Genomic DNA, 20,666 nt, shown 5'->3' with positions numbered 1-20,666 from the left:
TGAAGGCCTCTGTCCTCCTTCGGCACCAGAAAGTAACAATAATAGCAACACTGATCTACTTCTGATGCTGGCACCCTCTTGTTGGCTCCGCTTGCCAAGAGAGTCAACACTTTCTGATGGAGCAAGGAGAGATGGTCCTCTGTCAGCCGGTCATAAGTAGGTGGGGGCATGGGTGGAGGTATGCCCAGAAAGTGCAAGGAGTAGCCAAGTTTGGACAACCTATAAAACACACTTGTCAGATATAATCGACTGCAAGTGGTGCAGGTGAAGGTGTATTCTCCTTCCTCTCCCCCAACCCTCTGGATGCCACTGATTGTGTGAGGGGAAACTAAAGAGGTTTGGAAGCTGTGGCTGCTGGGGGATCGGGCGACTGGCCTCGCCTTTGGTTAGTGGCCCCACGCAGTCTGTGGGAACCAGGCACTCTGCCACAAATAGACTTGGAAGCTTGATGGCCTTGGTGGTTGAGAGGGAATGAACGTGGTTTGAAGTTCCTTCTGTAGCCAAGGAAGAGTCAAAAGGCGGACTGGGGTTTGGCTATGGGCCATGGATAGGCCCAAGGACCTAGCCATAGTTTTGTTATTCTTTAAGAGCTCCAGTGCCGAGTTTGCTTTCTCAGCAAAAAGGCGAGAGCCATCAAAGAGCATTTCCATGAGCAAGGAATGGACATACCCCAAAACCAGTAGTTCTGTCTAAGGACCACCAATGGGGAAATTGCTCTGCCTAGCGAGCCTTTTGTGTTCAGTCCACACCCGATGGTGAACTTTGTTGTATCTCTCCCTTCAGCAATAACCCGAGTTAGTATGGCCTAGGCCGAGACCACAGGCAGAAGTTGAGTAACCAAAACCCAGATTTTATGGGTGTAACAGCACAAAAGGCACACTGTGTTTACCGACTGCAGTGCTAGGCTGGCAGAAGAGAATTTTTTTTTTCTAATGGTGGGCAGCCTCTTGGATTGCTGGGGTTGGCTCAGGAAGTGGAGGCTTAGCTCATCAACTGAAACAAATCAGAGAGGTACCCCTTCCAACACCAAAGGGACAGGGTTAAAAGTCCATACACATATTCCCTTTGGATATGAATTCGAATCCTAAGACTCCATTGATATTACATTGCTAGCATGCAATTTTCTACATATATGGGACAGGCACCACATGGCTTGCAACCAGCTTGGTTCTTAGGGGACATAAATAGCACACCAAGAGAGGAAATTCTCAAAAAACGTGTCAACAAAAGGTCGAGAAAAAGTTGTCAAAAATTAGCTGGGTTTAACTCTTCACGCAATCGGCGCGGCCTGGCGCAGAAGGAAAAGAACTGAAATCAGCACACTGGGATTGCGCCTATATAGGCCCCGTGCACTTCATTTGTAACGCAGAAGCCTCTGCAGAGCCAAATTATGCCACCTACATGCGTGCAGCACTACTACTTGAAAATTTCCAGATCCAGTCTGACGACTGATGATTAATCCAAGGTAAAGTAATCTGTTGCTAGAAATCTGTATCCTATATAAAAATATAATTGTGGTACTAATATCCAAAGAAATATGACTCAGAGCCATATGGAGGCCACTGATAAAGATATGTATATTCCCACTGAGATACCACTAGTGGGAGCTGCGAGTTTACAAACTAAAGGATGATAAAGCAAATACGACAAATGAAGCACCATCAGAAAAATAAATCGAAGCATACATAAAAAGCATAAAACCTTCAGGTGCAGAGGGCCTAGATTGAATAGCAGCAGACATGATGTGATTACCACCTCAGATCTGAAAACTAAAAATGTTTCGTCCACTCTTTTCATGCAACAATTAAGTTCAATTGGATTTTAGATACTTTGAAAGAAAGCATTAGAATACCATTGTATACAAAATGAGCTCAAACAGGTCCTGGAATGTATAGGCTCATACACCTTTACGAATATATTCAGAAACATATTTAGGAAAAACACTTTTAACAGTAGTTGGAAAACTGTATCGTTGAAATGTTGCCAATTATGCAAATTAGACTTAGACCTAATCATTCTATTTTAGATGGTTGCACTTCCCTATGAGTCCTTGCAGAAAAAATATAAAAACAAAATTAGGACATCTATACACTGCATTTGTAGACTTATCCGCTGCATTTAACTCTATAGACCAAAATGGGCTGTGGGAGAAAATGGAAGCATCGAGTATACCAAGGGGCCTCTTAAGATTCAGAATTAAACTGCACGTTGGAGCATGGACCCAAGTACAACTGGGTTCTAATGGTGCAGTTATAAAGATAATTTACCCACCTAATGGCTTGAGTAAAGGATGCTCTAAACCCTTTTCGAACAATAAAGGCATTTCCACCAAAACTAAGTAGAACCCACATTCAAGTAATCTTTTTATGAAGATGATACAGAACTTCTGGATGTAATCCAAATAGGTTTCCAAAGGTCACTGGGTTCCTTCCCTAAATATTGAGAGGCAAATTATTTTATAACTAATATCATAAAAACAAAGACCGTGATATCCGAAAAATGGAAAACTAAAAATAAATTGAAATGAAAATTAGATATCACAATATTAGAAGAAGTTGAGAATTGTAAATATTTAGGTGTTACATTCACATGAAAATTTGAAATTAAAATTTCATGGGGATTTGGTAAATTGGGCACATACGTTACCCTTCAATAGATATAATAAAATACATATATGAAGTAAAATGACAGTGATTCATTATATTGTAGAGAAAGTTTGGAGGATAAAGATGCCAACATGACACCCATAGCGTTCACAAAATAAAAAAAGAACTTAAAGGATAAAACATTCCAACAACAAGATTTCAAGCTAAGATGACAGACAAATGTCAAATGGTTAACAAACCTCTGGATGCGATAGGAATTTATCAATGTGACAGTACGTTTGAGGCAGACTTGACGCTTTAAAGAACGAGTTGGGACTACTAGGCTCTTTTTTTCAAATGTTGTACGAAATTCATAAAGGAGGACTTACTCTGTTCACAGTGTCCCAAAACTCTCGGTATCACATTTTGTTTGGTTTGAGGGAGGATTTCCAAATATAGGTGATTTATAGTTTAGTGGTGAGAGTGCAGGTACATGTAAGGAGCACCATTATGCTCTTGAACTGAAAACTGCATAACTGTTAAAATACTGTTCTGCAAAGGTTTATTTTAGTAAAAGAAAGGGTGTGCTCACCTTCATTGGTGGGTATTTATGGTAAGGGGCTGCACCAGTCGCCAGCTCAATAGCCGTTATTCCAAAACTCCAAATATCAGCTTTAAAGTCATAGCCTCTGACCTGAAAAGTAAACAGATTAAACATGGCAGTCACTTAAATTGTATTTAGAACCAAATGCTATACCTGGTAAAATGCTGCTCCTGTGCGAGGGTACAAATACCTCTCCACTTTAACATGCATCAGTGTTGAACATTGATGGCAAAATATTTCAGAACATTTCCATAACGCAGTTGATTTTTTTGGGACGAGATCTTTTTTTATGATGGGATAGCAGGTGGCATTAACTACTGTTATGTAATATAAAAGAGAAAACATACCTGTTCCATAACCTCAGGGGCCATCCAACATGGTGTGCCAACAAATGTTTTTCGCACTTTATTTCTCGTCATATCACCACCAGTTGCTAAAAAAGCACTAACGCCGAAGTCTGAAAGATCCAACATAAACAAACACCGTTTAGGTACACCTTTTGTGCCACGTGGAAATCCAACATTGTATACTTCAAAGACAAGCGGCCATTCTTTACCCTAGCTGCCACAATTAAAGAGTAAGTAGACAATGATAAAACAAACTTTCCATACTCTAGCAATGTGTGAGCACTTGTAAGGCTTAATATTCAGAATACCACCATAAATGAAAGGACTGTTTACATGTAATTAATTTGCATGCATTTTTAAGAGTGAGCTGCAGGAATTCTTGATAGCCTCCGAGGTAAATTATTTTTAGAGCGCTTTTAAAAAGATAGGTGACAGTTTATACAATGGGATACAGCTGACGAGCTGTCAATTTTAACTGGTGTGATACCCAAAACGACATTGCTTCTTACCTACAGGAGTAGTTTTACAGCTTGAAAAATGTTATGGATTCACATGCTCTGCATTATTCTGCCATCTAGTGGCTGGGTTTGTAATTCTCCACTGTAGTAGTAGACTTTTTCTTGTCTTTTTCCTTTTTTTTGGTATTGGGCTTCCACCGTCCTACTATTTGGTGCTTAATCCGGTCTCTTCTGATGTCATAAGCCCTACATCTAAGCTCCCATACGTGGGCACCATCTTCAGATTCTTTTTTTTTTGTGGTTGTTGCTCCCTAATCTTCTGAGGAGGTGGGCGGTCACATGTGAGTCCAGAAAATTCTTCAGGCTGCAAAACTACTCCTACAGGTAAGGAACTGCTTCGTTTTGCAGCATTGATCTTTACTGGATTCACAATTTTTTTTTATCTTTGTAGTGGTTGGGTTGAAGAGGAGCTTGAGTTTGTAAATAAATGTTTTAATACCTTTTGTCCCACTTGAGTTTCCTTGTATGGCTATGTAATACCACTTTGTGAACACGGGCACTGATGACCAAGTAGCGGCCATGCAAATACATGTAAATGGTATATTTGCTGTTTTTTGCAAGTAGAGTGTGCCATTGGTTTAGTTTGTAGTTCTTTTCCCGCAGTTGTATGGCACATTTAGATTGTTTGCATAATCCGTCTGGAGACTGTATTCTTTGTAACTGGTTTTCCTTTGTTGTCTGCAAATGACAAACAGTTGCTTCCCCTTTCTGAATCGTTTTGTTTTGTGTGTTCGTTCTCTCTCTCTCTCTCTCTCTCTCTCTCTCTCTCTCTCTCTCTCTCTCTCTCTCTCTCTCTCTCTCTCTCTCTCTCTCTCTCTCTCTCTCTATATATATATATATATATAAACACATATACATACATATGATAGCACTTCTTGCGTCTAATGGTTGGAATGCTCTCTTAGCTTGTTTTTGTGGTCCTTGGAGAAAGCTTGGCATTTGAAATGATTGATTTATGTGGAAATGCAAGATGACTTTGGGTCATATTTGTGGAGCTGTCCTCATGACTTCTGTCCTGGTGTATTTACATGTATGGCTCTTGGACTGAGTGCTACAATTCACGTACTCTATGAAGAGATGTTATTGCGATAAGGAATGCAGTCTTCAAAGTGATCCTTTTTAGAGAGGTCTTGTGAAAAGGTTTCCTCATTAGTTGTGTTAGTACCAAGTTCAAGTTCCAAGTTGGTGCTGGCACCCTTCAAGGTGGAGCTATCCGTTTGTCCCCTACAGAAGTCTTTGGATTATAGGTTTTTTAAGCAACTCCTTCCTATGTGACCTCTTGTAGAGGCCACTATCGCTGCTAAATGTATCTTTTAATCAATCAATCAATCAGTATTTGTATAGCACATTTAATGTAGGCACTGGGTTGCTGGCCTTAGTCGAAATGCCAGGTCTTGAGTCAATGCCTGAAGTTCGTCAGCGAGGGTGATGTTCAGAGGAGGAGGGGGTTCCAAGACTTAGCAGCGAAGTGGGAAAAATGCAGTGGCTACGGCAGATGGGCTGTGTCTGTGCAAGGGTGAGGGAGGCAGAGTTAAGGATTCTTGATGGTTGGTGGAAGTTTGGGCGGTGGTTCATGTGTGTTGGTCCTAGGTTGTGTAGGTGGTTATAGGCATGTGTCAGTAGTTTGAATTTGTATCTTTTCTGGACAGGGAGGCTAGTGGACGTTTCTCAGTTGTTGGCTGATGTGCGTCAGTTTGGGCAGGTTTAGGATCAATCTGGCCACAGAATTCTGTATCATCTGGAGCCTTCTCATGAGATCAGTGGTGATTCCTGCAGACAATGCATTGCCGTTAGTCAAGACAGCTGTTGATTAGGGCTTGCATGACTATTTTTTTCTTGCTTATGAGGAGCCATTTGAAGATTCTTGGAGCAGGAGGAGAGTGTGAAGCAGGTAGAGGAGACTGTGTTGATCTGTCGTTTCATGGTGAATTTTCTGTCCGGAATGATGCCGTGGGTGCAGGCATGGTCTTTTAGTGTAGTGGTGGGTCTGAGTTCAGTGGGCCATCAGGTGCTGTTCCGGAGGGAGGTATAGTTACCACAGATCAGTACTTCTGTCTTGTCCCTGTTGAGCTTCAGACAGTTGTCCTTCATCCAGGTTGCAACATTTTTTATGCAGTTGTGAAAGTTAGTCTTGGTGGTGAATGGAGTCCTCTGAGAACTAGAAGGGTGTCGTTGGCGTAGGACATTATGTTGATATTGTGGGTTCGGACTCTGTCGGCTAGAGTCGTCGTATTGAAGAGGTTGGTGCTAAGGGATGACTCGAGAGATCTTTAATGAAGCATAAGCTGGTTTCCAGTCTAGTAGGTGCTTGACCTATTTTAAGACTGTTGTGACCTTTGCATTGTCCTTTAATAGGCCAAGGTTTTGGCACCAATTCAAGTACCTTTCCCATTTAGCATTCCCTTGTTGTCTGCCTTCTTGCTTCTCTGAGAATCGCCATAGTGTTCTCTGGCAGACCAAGATGTCCATACTTTAAAGTCTTCAGAAGACAAACTGCTAAACTCAAGGTTTCTGGTTCTGGGTGGAGACCTCCTCCCCAGTTGCATAGATATTAGATCTTGTTACCCCAGTAATCTCGGTCTATTGTTCTGCACTATCTCTATTAGATCCGAGAACGAAGTTTGGCTTATCCATTGTGGAGCAAGGAGTATCAGCGTCATTTGGGACTGTTTGCATTTGCTGATTACTTTGTGTAAAAGAAGGATCAGGGGAAAAGCATAAGTAAATATCCATGACCTATCTATTGACAGAGCATGCACCAGGTAGTGGTGGTGTGGGTGTCTGGAAACAAAGAATTGGCGTTTAGCATTTTCTGGTGTTGCAAACAGATCTATTTCTAGTGTTCCTCATTGTTTGAATACCATTTGAGTACTGTTTGACTGAGTTCTCCATCCCGGGTGGAGGATGATTGCCTGCTCAGCTTGTACGCCTCTACATTGCCTTTTCCCGGAAGATGTTTTGCCATTATGTTAATTTGTCTCTGGATGGTCCACCTCAGGATTACTTGAGCTACGCTTGATAGTACAAAGGATTGTATTTCTACTTGTTTGTTGAGATAGAACACTGCTGTTGAGTTGTCTGTTTGAAATAATAATGACTTTCTCCACAAGTGTTTCATAAGGCTTTAAAGGCTAGGAACACTGTTTTTAGTTCCAGTGCATTGGTATGTTGTACCGCTTCCTGTTCCTTTGAAATACCTCTGAATGAGTCCCTCCATATGAGCTCCCTAACCCATATGTGAAGCATCCGTGGTATTGGTTACTGTGAGAGTTTGGTGTTTAAGTGGTAATCAAGCTGGTAAATGGTACCTGTTCCACCACAGGATCTCATCCTGTACCTATTGTGTGACAATAACTAGATCTTCCGAACTCTCTGCAGATTGTGACCATTGGTTTTGCACACAATCCTGGATTGGTCTCATATACAGCCTTGCATATGGTTTGAGAGGAATGTAGGAGGTCATCTTCCCCATCATTATTCTCACCGTCTTCACTGTCAGAGACGGAAACTTCTGGTAACAGTGAGTTTATTGAAGTACTGACACTATTCTCTTTTCGCTATGATAAGCCTTTGCTTCGTTGAGTTATTTCTTGGTCCCAGGGAGCTATTTTCTCGTTCTGATTTTGCTGATGACTTTTCTCTGTTTGTTGAATACCCCAGATTGAAAAGCATTCATATAACTATCTCCAAGTGCCTTTTGCATTTGCGTAGAAGGCTTGCTTTCACAAGGCAGTCATCTAAATACAGATATACAGGTAACCCTTACCTTCTTAACGGTGCTGCTACTTCTGCGGGGAACTTTGCAAACACTCTTGGTGCTGGTTTTATTCCAAAGACCAGCATTTTGAACTGGTAATGTGTTCTGTCCACCACAAAACAAATATCTTGTGTGTCTGTGATTCATTGGGATGAGTAGATAAGCATCCTTTAGATCTGTAGTTCCCATTTAATGCCCTTGTTGTAGCAGAGGTATAACATCTTGCAGTGCTGTAATTTGGGATTTTTGTGTCTTTATGAACTTGTTTAAGAAGCAAAGGTCTAGTATGGGATGTAGGGAACCTCTCTTTCTTTGGTATTCAGAAATATGTTGAGTAGTTTCCCTTGCTGGTCTCGTTCTTGGGCACCTTTTCTACTCCCTTATTTTGCAACTATTATTTTATCCTTTGCAGAAGAATGGATGTTTCCTCTTTTGTGTAGACCACTTTCCTTGGTCATTGCTGGTGGTTGCTTTTTCATTTCTATGCAAAATCTGTATAGTGTGATGTTTAACCCCTTGGCTGCTGGGCCTCCCCCAAGTGCTGAGCCTTTTTTTTGCTATTTGGGGTAGTTGGCGCTTAGGCCCCTATACCTTTTTGTCCACATAAGCCATCCACACCAAATTTGCGTCCTTTTTTTCCAACTTCCTGGGGACTTTAAAGGTACACAGAGTTTGTGGGTTCCCCTGGAGGAGACCGATAAATTAGCCAAAACAAAGCTAAAACGTTTTCTTTGATTGGGAAGGGGAGGGGGGGGCAGTGCTCAGAAGAAAGCATCTGTTTTCTTTCCCTGCAAATGGGATCTACGAAGGGTTTGCAGTGATAAAATCACCATCTTCCAAGCCTTCAGGAATAGACTGAGTTGAATCAGAAAACCACATTTTTCCAACACAGTTTTGGCATTTTACTGGGACAAACCCAATTGTCACTATTTTTGTGCTTTCAGCCTCCTTCTAGTTGGTGACAGAAATGGGTGTGAAACCAATGGTGGATCCCGGACAGCTAAACATCTCTTAAAAGTAAAGAAAATTCAGAGTTCAGCAAGGGATCATTTGTGTAGATCCTTCAGGGTTTTCCTACAGAAAGTAACAGCTGAAATAAAAAAAATACTGTTGAAAAAAACGAGCCATTTCTGTCCACGTTTTCTTTGTAACTTTTTTCAGCTATGGCAGATTTTTGAAAGCAATATATAGTTACGTCTGTTGGACTCCTCTGGTTGCAGGTATCTGTAGGGCTTGTAGGTTCATCAAGAACCCTAGGTACCCAGAGCCAATAAATGAGCTGCACCTTGCAATTGGTTTTCATTGTATACCGGGTATATATCAATTAATTTGCTGAAATATAAAAAGTGAAAAATAGGTATCAAGGACACCTTTGTATTTCCAAAATGGGCACAAGATAAGGAGTTTAGAAGCAGTGTTTTTTTTCACATCTCTGAATTCGAGGGTCAATACCAGCATGTGAATTACAGGGCATTTCTCAAAATGACTTCTTTCTTACATACTGCCTTACATTTTGAAGGCAAAAGTGTAGAGAAAGACAATTGGCAATAACACTTGCTCTTCTATTTTGTATTCCCCAAAGTCTCCCGATAAAAATGGTACCTCACTTGTGTGAGTAGACCTAGTGCCAGCGACAGAAAAAAACCCAAAACGCAACATGGACACATCACATTTTTCCATTGAAAAATGATGTGCTCTTTGCGAAGTGCCTAGCTGGGGACTTTGGGCTGCAGCTCAGCCGGCACCTAGGGAAACCTACCAAACCTATACATTTGTGGAAAGCAGACACTTGGGAGAATCCATGATGGGGTGACGTGTGGGGCTCTCACTAGGTTCTGTCACCCAGAATCCTTTGCAAACCTCAAATTGGGCTAAAAAACAAAAAACAAAAAAAAAACACACATTTTCCTGATATTTCGGTACTGCAAAGTTCTGGAATCTGAGGGGAGCCACAAACTTCCTTCCAGTCACCATTCCCCTAAGTCTCCCGATAAAAATGGTACCTCAGTTGTGTGGAGATGCCTAGTGCCCACGACAGGAAATGCCCCAAAACACAACATAAACATATCTAATTTTTCTAAAGATAACCGATGCGTTTTTTGCAAAGTGCCTAGCTGTGGATTTTGGCCTCTAGCTCAGTCAGCACAGAGGGAAACCTACCAAACCTATATGTTTATGGAAAGTAGACACCTAGGGGAATCTAGAATAGGATGACTTGTGGGGCTCCCACTGGGTTCTGTCACCCAGACTCCCTTTGCAAACCTTAAAATCTGGCTAAAGAAAACATGGTTGCTGCCATTTCAGCCATGGAAAGTTCTGGAATCTGTGGGGAGCCACAAACTTCCTTCCACCCAGCAATCTCCCATGTCTCCCGATAAAAGTGGTAACTCGCTTTGTGTGTGGGGGGTCTAGTATCTGACAGCAATGGATCACACAACGGTCAATGTTAGTCCTTACATGAGCATGACAACTGTTGACCCTGCGGTGATTCATTCCTGACGCAGGCAGTAGGTACAGGCCCTCACGTGGGGTAGCGTTTTTATCAGGACAGGTGAGGAAACACTGGGTGGTAGGAGTTTTGTGGATCCTAGCATATTCTTGTAGTTTGTGTGACAGAAATGCAAGAACAAAAGTTTAGTTTTTTCAACATTTCACCTCCGTGGATTCCCCCAAGTGTCTAGTTTCCAGAAATATCTGAGTTTGGAAGGTTTCCCTAAATGGCCGCCAAGCCCAGGACTACAAATGCAGGTGCCTGCCTTACAAAACCAGGTTGTTTTGTGATAAATAATTTTAATGCCTCCACAATATGATTTGGGCAGTGGAATTTGGGGCCGAACTAAATTGGGGAGCTCCAAAGAGAGCACTCTTTCTCTGTGCTTGCCACCGCATGCACCTGCTCTGGGTTGGGCTAACCCGTTGTCCCGCTGCACAGACTGTGCTTGCAAAGGGAAAACACGACTGTCCTCATCACCTCCCTCAGAAACACTGGAAGAGGAGATGCTGGATGGGACTCCCCTGACTGAAAAGAGTCTGCTCCACTGTCCTATCCCTCAGATGCTGTCTCAATATCTGCTGTCTCAGTCCCTGATCCTATGTCAAAGCTGTCCTCTATAACCCTAGTTAGGGCTTGAGTATCAGCCATTCCTCGAGACGCCATATCTGCTACTGGCTAATCTGTACCCTCTAGAATACCGGCCTACGTAGACAGTCACAAAATTGCTGGGGAGGGGGGTGAGGGTGTGAGTGTGTGTGTTGTGTGCAAGAGTAAAGGTGAGTCACCTCACCTTTGCTTTTTCCCCTCAATCAGCACGTTCTCGCAAGACACCCAAAAACACAAAAAACACACTATTACTTCACCTTGTCACATACCCATCGTCAGAGTCTTTAGCACCTGCGGCACCCAGTCAGACTATTATTATTGGTGCTCCCATGACCTCCTCCTCGGATTCCCACACTACCACCGAGAAAAAATACCCGTCATCGCTCCATAGCCCCCCTCGCACATACATTTCATTTTTATTACAGCACAAGTAATGGCTGGATTTACTAATTCACTCAGCTATTCACATTAAATACAGATTTGATCTTTGCAGCAGGCATATAAGCCTTCTGCACTACTTTATGAGATCAAAACTGCCACTAGACAAAAGTCTGATCCTTCTCTAGCAGAAACAATCACAAGAGTTAGCTTGACTTTTTTTATTGCTGCCTAAAAGCTACAGTTGAAACGCATTGGTTGGAGTATGTGCATCACTTTGAAGACTCGCACTGCGAGACAACTTTTAGTGAATATATATCACTTTTATATGTGGGTGTGGTTTCCCTGGGAGCTGATCACAGCCCCCCGGGAAACCACAAACACACTGACAAAAGTGATATATATATATATATATATATATATATATTTTTTTTTTTATAGCTGTATGGTTTCCACGGCCAGGAAACCATTTCAGGAAGGCCTCGTTTGAAAGGGGACAATCTCCCCTTTCGAACAAGGCCTTTCTGAAGACTGGGGAGGCCCTTTTGAGCCTGTTTTCCCCACAGGAGCAGAAAGAGGCCTTACCTGCTGCTTCCTGCTCCAGTGGGGAAAACAAATTGTGACGTCAGGGCACATCATGGCACACTGACGCCACAGAGGGGTGGGTGGGGGAAGAGACAGAAGCTTTTCTGTGTCTCCAGAGGGAGTTTTAAATAAAAAGAAAAATCCCTCCCTGGCATCGGCCACTGGTTGTGACCCGCACTAGGAAGGGTGTGCATTTGATGGATGTGTGTCAATAACCTCCCTCAAGGGGAATCAGTCTCTATGTCCTGCCACTGAGCTTCCATGTAATCAGACCCTTCTGTTTCCTGAAACATATCCATGGTCTCAGGATCATTGCCAGAATTTGTGTTCTTCCTCCTCTTCCTGCAGCTCTGATGTCATATTTGATTCTAGTTCTTTGGTGTCCTTGTTAATTTGTTTTCAATCAAAATTTCTGTTGGAATTCTAAATTCTAGAAGGGATGCGTCAAACTCCTTTTGTGATAAGACGCCTCTTTTGCTCAATGTCGGTGGCTCATCTTCAGCGTCGATTTCCTCTTTGCCATCAAGGCTTCCTTCTTCAGGGTATCACTCAACCCTTTTTTCGGACCCTCCCAACTTCGATAGTCTTTCGACATCAACACATCCCGGCTTTGACCATCTTTCCGGATGTGTATCTACCTGCTGTGTCCTTGCTGTAGGACCAGATGGGCACTTCAGTCTCTGCTTGCCTTCAGTTGGTGAAATTTGACACTGTGGTAGGCCCTTGTGATTGTGAGTCTGATGTTCAAGACTCTCCCCGAGTAAACTTTTTTATAGTTGTCTGGGCTCGTTTCTTTTTGCATTTACGCTGCTACTTCTCCATGTAGATAATACTCATCTCGGCATCCAAGCCTTTGGCCACTTTGGCGATATTATCTTCCGCCTTGCTTGAGAACCCCAGGTCTATCAGCGATGGAGTCTCTTTCTGCCTCTGCATGGCGTAGTGTGCTTACCTCATGCCTTTAAAGTCTTCGGCCTGAAGTCTGCGTAGGCCTCACAGTCATCGCTCTTGTGGTCCACTGGAAGGCAGAGGTTGCATACTTGAAACTTGATTGTCTCTTTGGGCGAATTTATGGTGGCACTTAGGACAGAATTGGAATAGTGTCTTCTCCATATCATACGAAACAGAGAGCCCCCTGTCCAGACATTCTCAGGTTCACTCTTTACTTGTAAATTTGATGAATTGTTATCCAGTACCTCTTTTTGGTGGTCTCCTCTGATACTTTCTCAACAACCTTTTGTCAAAGCTTCTTATTGGTGCATTAGAAAGCCTTCAGCTATGCTCCCAGACTGGCAGGAAATAAAGAATCTAAAGACTGCTACCTCGCATGGGAGCTTCTGGGAGGGCGTATGTCAGGAAAGGCTGAATTAGGAAATAAAAAAAAATAAAAAAACAGGAAAGAAGGACTGCTAATACAGTATAGAATCCGAATCGAGCCACTAGATGGCAGAATAATGCACAGTATGTGAATCCAGAAAAGCTCCATGCTGCAAAACCTATATCTATTTGAGCCAATGTTTGCCAAAGTTGTGCAACAGCACTACTTTCAGACCCCTGGGACTTAACTGAGGTGCTTTGTTGCACTAAGACTATTTACATTGTGCAGGGTACATGGTGCATTTTGCATAGATCTGCTCTCTCGGAAAGACGTCTGGTGGATCATACCAAAACTTTCAGTGGGGTTCGAGGCCACTCATTGCTCAACGCTGATTGACTTTGTCACTCATTTGTTTGCTTCTTATTCAATGACTTGCCTTCCTGCTCTTTACCACCCCCTTCACAGGATGACTTGAATCCTTCCACTGCTCGCATTTAGGGAAGTACTTTTTTTCTCTAATCACTCCATGAGGGTGGATGCTTTTTCTTGCTCTCTCTGATGTGCTGTTTTCCTCTCTCAAATAAACATCCCTTTTGCTATGTGTTGCTCCCTCCTCCTTCACTTGATTCTTCCGTGTGTGCTTCTTTTCATGTTCAACGTCCACCCCCAGTACACACACTCCATGTTGCTCCTTTGTCCACCCATTGCGCCTCATTGCTTCCCTGTAACCTCTTTTTCTTTATAAAAAAAAAAAAAAAAAGCTTATTTCCCCTTCCCCGGCCTCAAACCTATGTACTGCTTCCCACCCACTTACCCTTGTTTACCCCTCTACCCATTCCTCGACCACCCCTTGTGGGCCTAAATTATATATATATTTTCAATTTTTGTTTTTAGATAGAAGGGCAGCTGCCATCATTGCCTGCAGGCCGACACCACTTTTGAGAAAAACCCTTTTATATGGAAGTGTTTTTTCGTGATCAACTCCAAGTAGCTTAAACCATCATGAAATGGTAAAATAAATACACAAATAAATAAAATAGAGTCCATGTCATTCGGTAGGCAGGTGCATGCATGGTGACGCATAATCTATCAAGCATGTGCAGCCAACGGAATGGCACAGAGGTCAACAGTGTCATGACATGTATGCACACTCTGACCACACAATCTAATCATCACAATTATGTTTCTCTGTTACTGCACAGGAAACGTGAAAAGCACAAGCAAAGTCAATGGGTCCAAAAGGAGAGACCTACTAGCTTTACCAATGCTAGACAGGTTTGACCTTAGCAGCATTCAGTTCAATTAATGTCAGTCTTATGTAGTATATTTCATCCAGCTACCCCTAAGTTTCACTTTTTTAGGCATTTGCTGCAGCCAGGCCTCGTCTTAGAACAGGGTATGGAAGAATAAACTTTATGACAATCACTTCTCTGCCCTACACATGCTATGTATACATCGGCGTCTGCCTTTCAACACAGTAGAACTGAAACAATGCCTAAAAGACTCAAAGGACACATATGCAGTTGCTGTAACTGATGTGTTATTAGTAGGTTTTGGAGTCAAGGTCGGGTGAGGATACACACTGTCATATACATGTTGAGTATCCACCAGTTTCCTTCACGAACCCCTGTGTAAGTTGATGCCTCAGCAAATTAAAGGGACTCAGCCAGTGATTGTCCGAAACCTTCTTCAAACCCATACACCCCGTTCTCAGAGAGGGACACCTGAGCTTGGGCAAGATTTTTCCCATGCTGCATAATTATCAGTAGCCCTCTCACTAGAGCCCAAGAGGCAGTATCAAGGCCCTGAAGTGAGCCTCAGCTGGACCATGAGGGAAGCTAGATGCCCCTGGTGCCCGAGAATGAAGTGGATTCTATTGAGTACCGGTGGCGCGAGCCAGTGCTATCTCTCTCACTCCACCATACACAATTAGTGTTCCAATACTGCCAACGGCAGCTTGCTCCTTCGGGTTTCTTGCCAGTGGTGCTCCTACTGCTTTCTTTCCAGGCCAAGCTGCTGCAGGTGTTGAGGAGAAGCCCACTGTTGATGAGCAGAAGTTGCTTGACAGTGATAGAGACAAGGTGATAGTGGGGAGCACAGATTGTGTGGATGACAGCTACTCAAAAAGGTACTGATTCTTATCTTTCTCAAGTCTGGCAGAAAGAAGCCTTTAAAGCAATCGCAAAGCTGACTGCTAATTTTCTGCTACAGAAATTCAATTCTATGAATGTATGGAAATGTTCTAACAGTAAAATTTCACAACTATTGACATTTGTCAGCACACAGCAAACCCTGTGCTGAGCTTCTGCGCTACACTACTTAGCCACTAATGTGTGTGTGCTGAATCGATATAAAGCATTTACAATGTTGGGAGTAGTGAGGAGCTCACGTTTGTTGGCCTCAAAAGCAATCGCTTACTACACTTAATTGCAAACAAAAGCATTATATGAAGTGATGATTATAAAAATAAGGGTTTACTATTTGCAAACGACAGAGGACTACTACTGCCACATACATGGCCTTCTAAATTATTGGGGTCTTAAGACTACCACTCAGTAATTCTTCATTTTAGCCTAGATTTTCACAAATCTCAGACACTTTCAGCAGCCAAGGTCTCCAGGTGGAAGTAAACAGATCTACAGTGTTCCTGCAGATACCATAACTGCAGTTACCAGCGCCATCAGAATTAAGCTGCAACTCTTAATGACAAACTTGGAGTCATCTTATGTAATGTTACTGGTAATGTTGATTTGACTTTCACATCTGTTACTAGGATGAGAGATTTTATTAGCAATATAACGGGAGCACCAATTTAAGTTTTCACTTGCGGATATACCCTGATCTCAAATACTGCTTTATCAACAAAAAGCTTCTACTAACGAGTGTTAGTGGTCATTTTATCCAACTGCAGTCCAACAGCTAGCTAAATATCAAATGAAGGAACCTTTTCCAAATACAGTGAAACCGAACTGTAATAAAAGTCAATACCAGCCTACCGTACTATCATTACTTGAACACACCTACGACAATAAAATACTATACCTGATGCATTTGTATATGATTAACTTTGTTACCGTGTATTGTAAATAGTTTTAGAGACCAATGGATTGGCAGCCATGCTGTCACCCCTGGCCTTTAAGCCTTACCTGGGGAACAATCACAAAGCAGAAAAAACTGAAGGTTCACCTCCCACTGGCTGATTTGACTAAGGGTGAACTCATGTGCACACCTCCCAGTTCAGCGTGCCACAGTGGCTGCCCGGCAAGTATTTGCACATGCACAAGCATGTGTGTCCAGAACACCAGTCCCATTCTGTCTCAGGAAAGTCAGACAGCTTTTGCCTCGGAACCTCTCATTATGCTGGTGTTCAACTGGCATTTTCACTCTCCTCTTTCGTTGTTTTTCTTTCTCCTGTCCATCTGCTGTATTGTCCTTTCCTGACTTTCTCTCTCCACTTGTCCATGCAGATCTTCTGGGGATGCTGGGATCTTGAGATGCCTAATGATTAGCTATACCTTATCTTTGTTCCCCTGTAATAAAGAGAACATCTTGCCTTCCAGGCACTTTAGGACATTACGCAGGCCTATTCCGGTGGCGGAGAAAAGAAAATATGATAGTTTTAATAAGGCTGTGATTACAGTAGAAACACGTTAAACATCACATTAGTGTACCTTTATAAAGAAAAACTTCTATTCTCATTTTCAGAAAGAGTTAACAGACAAGATGCTCAGGGATCAAATAATGGTCAACACTAGAGCAACTTTGAGTCAAAGGAGATCCTACCTTATCTGAGGTGACTGCTACAGTGAAAGCTACACCAGTCAGTTTCATGAGTAAAGGAAGTCAATAAAAAATGAAAATGTCTAAGGAAGAGTGCATGATCAATAACACGTATATCAAAGCAGAAGTAGCAAAAGAAAAGATGCGTGAATCTAAACTCAACTGTTACTGATGTGAATAGAAGTCCTTTCAAACTAACATTATTCAAATGCTGTCCATCCCTAAGGAAGGATTGCAGGTAGGATGGGACACTTGGCAAAACCCTTGGGTGGAGAGACCAGAGACTGTTACAAATAATTGTGCATCCATGTATGCCAAAGTCTGTCCAGACGGTACAAGAATTCGGCATGAATATGCAAGCTTTCAATCTTTCCATAATGTGTGCTACTAAATTAAGGGAGACAAAGAATCTGTCCAAAATGTTCCACCCCTGTGAAGCTGAAGCAGAGAGAAGTACCTATTAGTATCAGGAAGGAACTGCAATTCACTCTAGAGAAAATGAAGGACCAAGAGATCTCTAAAGAAACAATCTTCTCACCCATTGTGCTTGCAAGAACTGTGTTTAAGGGTAGTGCTATGACCTCAGTGCATACATAGTCATTAAGAATCATCCTTTGCAGCAGATAAGGAAAATTACATCCATGCTTGATGTAGAACAGTGATTTCTACTTCTGATCTAAAGAAAAAAAAGCCTTTTTAATTCAGGAGAATGCTTTTCGGTCCTGCTTCGTCTGCCTTTGTTTTCTAAGAGCAGGAAGTTCAATCTTTTGAAGAAAAAGAAAACGGAGTTAAATGTTTCCATTATAACATTTTGATTTTCACTGTGGGCACTGTCTCATTATGAGGTGCTTCCGGGGGTTTTGCTCAATGTTGACTCAAAAAGGATTGGTGTTCAGCACAGAGAAATGCAACCTACTTCAGTCTAACGTAGATTATTTTAGTCATTCAATTCAGCTAAAGTGTCATATCGGTATGTGTGCCTTGACAAATCTACTCAGTTATCAATTTTGGTGGCCCACAATGGACAGCTCCTGTGAAGTCTATGCCTCAAGCTACAGGAGACGCTAAAGTATCCAGTATTTTTGCAACCTTTTCAGTGCCCTAAACTGTTGGCAGAAGCTTGTCAATTCAATGTTTTAGCTGCAGGATACTTTGGCTCTCATGGATTATCATTTGAACAGCCAAAAAGTGAAATTTGTTAAAAAAATAAAATAAAATAAAAAAAGGAAGAAAACATCGATAGTCGAAACTGACCAACTGACATCAAATGGTCCAGAATGACTACCAGTGGCTGAGAACAATTCAAGCATTCAACTCATCATCACTTTCTGTTTTGTCACTCTTTGCGATAGGAAGCATGCTGCACCTTACTGATAAGGTCCAGATAGGCTGAAACCAGTAGGCGATGTTGTTTGCTATTAAGAGGGGACCTGGCCTGACAGTTTGGCCAGATTGTTCCTACTGGAGCAGGACTAAACCGGATTTCCATTAGTGTGGTTCTTGTATGGTGTGGCAAAGTGGACACAAAGTACGGACTCCAATATGGAATTGAGTAATTACCAATGGGTGAAATTTACTCATAAAAAACATCAGACAAAAGATATTACCTCAACCTTACGTTAGCAGCAGAGAAGTCAAGTAGAGCAATGTAATCATTACATAAAAACAGCATGAACCCTACTTATCAAAGCAACATTTATTATTAGAACTGCGTCCCTTACTGTAAGAGGCAGGTGCATGTGCTTTCTATTCTAGATCAAAGCAAAGTGGCCTCTAATTATGCATTAACCTTTCTTCATCTTTAGCTCAGCAGCCCAACAACCATCACTGTTCAACAAGAAACGTTCTGGGACAACAAACCTCATGAGTCCTAAACAGGAACAAAGAGTCTACCTGTAACAATGCCTCTCTTCTATACAAAACATCAAAAAGCAAACAAGGGAACCAGATAAGTGCGTTTGCTTATAGTTTTTTTATATGGTAGATACATGTGTTTTATTATTGTCTGTCTTATTCCACAGGGGACTGTAGATGAGTGCTGCTTTATTTTCATCAACATCCTGCTGCTCTGTCTCGGAGTCGGAATTGACCACTTGATGGTCATGTTGGTACACTGTGAGCAACTTTAAAAGGGGCGAACAACGTAAGCTGCTTAAAATACATCAAATTCACTGAATCCAGCAAGCGAACACTGTGTGATATGCGGAACACTAGAGGGCAGTGGCAACCAAGACAGACTGAATCGCCACTAACTGGTATTCAACAGTCTACTGAGAACCAGTTGAGTGCACACACTGCCCCGAGCAATACCAACTGAATTTACTTTTGTGCTGCATAAACAAACAGTGGTATACATAATGTCACCAGGGAACACTTGTGGGGAGTTTAGTAACTCGTTTCTTTACCAGTTTTCTGCCCAGTGTATCCAAGGGTGCAGTTGGGTGGAGGCACAGTCTACTGACTGAGGTCAGAAAGGAGCTTATTTACTATCCAGATATTTATAGTATCCGAATGAGAATATTTGTTTCAGCAGAACATTATAGCTGGAACAAGAAAGTAGACTGAGGCTGGAGACATGCTGGATGACCATGTGGCCCTGCCTCTGGAATAGAGTTTTTTGGATGCTACAGAGACATCATTACAGAGGGCAGTTTCTCCTGCTTTGGAGCCCTTGAGTCTTGAGCAGACAGATTCTGATGACAGTACACTCACAAAGAATCCCCTGCTGGGGAAAGGCTAAGTACTTGCAAAACTTGTCCAACTCCAAAGCATACCGGGATGCCCAGAAAATCCAAAGCCAAAGCGCTAACAAAGTCTTACCCTTCTGACGCCTTTGAAAGACTGAGAAAGGTCTTCCTTGAAAGGCATATCAGGGGTGTGGAACTTACTATAATTTCTACTTGTCCATGGGAAAGGTAACTTCATAAATAGTCTTGTCCTGTAAAAGAAAATCTACTTCCCCTTTTGGTTCCCAGTAGCGCTGTGACAAATTCTGGCAGAAATCTCATATAAGAGCTCTGACAATAGCATCCCAGATTATGCCGGGACTAATACTATAGTAGGGCTTTATTACTAGCAATTTCCTTATTTTGCCACCTTTCCACAGATCTACATACTTGGGCTGGGGGTAGCTGCTAAGCAGTACCTCAAAGCTGGGAATGCCCTTTTGAGTCAGTGCAAATCTACTAACTTGCATGTTTGGAAATTCGCTCCTGACGAGCAGAATTAAAGCTTCTTCCATGGTTGGGAAAAAAGTGTTTGGAGGGAAAGTGAACTTGTAAGCACTCAATAGATTTTTACATGAGTAAATCTACACGTGCATATTTGCTTGTGCTAAAATACAGTCCAAAAATACTTTCTAGTAATACGATTTTCTGGTCTACTTCTGTAAATTCCTGTGATTTCATGAAATGCGACATACCATGGGTGCTCTTTTGTGACTTTCTCTAAGAATCTGGCCTGTAATCAGGCCTGGCGTTAACCAAGACCTTTTGTTTTATTAAAATTCTCTCTCTCTATCCATCCATCTATTGGCTGGTTTCACTGTGACCGGTAGCAATCTGCTCATTCACAAGAAGCACACTGGCATACAAAGTAATTTTGTTCAGTGCAGGCAACTACTGTGTTAATGTTTTTTGAGACCAAAAATATTTTTGCCAAAGTTTGGTACAGTGGTGAGGGCTCTGCAACCCTT

At 42.1% G+C, this 20,666-nt stretch overlaps 1 protein-coding gene across 2 annotated transcripts in view; it reads right to left on the bottom strand.

Annotated features, from left to right (window-relative positions):
• OXSR1 (oxidative stress responsive kinase 1) overlaps window positions 1-20,666 on the bottom strand; it is a 645,496-nt gene that overhangs the window by 221,526 nt on the left and 403,304 nt on the right. For both annotated transcript variants that reach the window (XM_069211068.1, XM_069211067.1), the window contains exons 6-7: window positions 3,537-3,646; window positions 3,178-3,279 (exon numbers count right to left, since the gene is read on the bottom strand). In XM_069211068.1, coding sequence (XP_069067169.1) covers window positions 3,178-3,279; window positions 3,537-3,646 — 212 coding nt within the window. The remainder of the gene's footprint in view (window positions 1-3,177; window positions 3,280-3,536; window positions 3,647-20,666) is intronic.

This window comes from Pleurodeles waltl, chromosome 10 (genome assembly GCF_031143425.1).
Source record: "Pleurodeles waltl isolate 20211129_DDA chromosome 10, aPleWal1.hap1.20221129, whole genome shotgun sequence".
Classification (NCBI taxonomy): domain Eukaryota; kingdom Metazoa; phylum Chordata; class Amphibia; order Caudata; family Salamandridae; genus Pleurodeles; species Pleurodeles waltl.
This window is presented reverse-complemented; position numbering and strand designations above follow the sequence as displayed.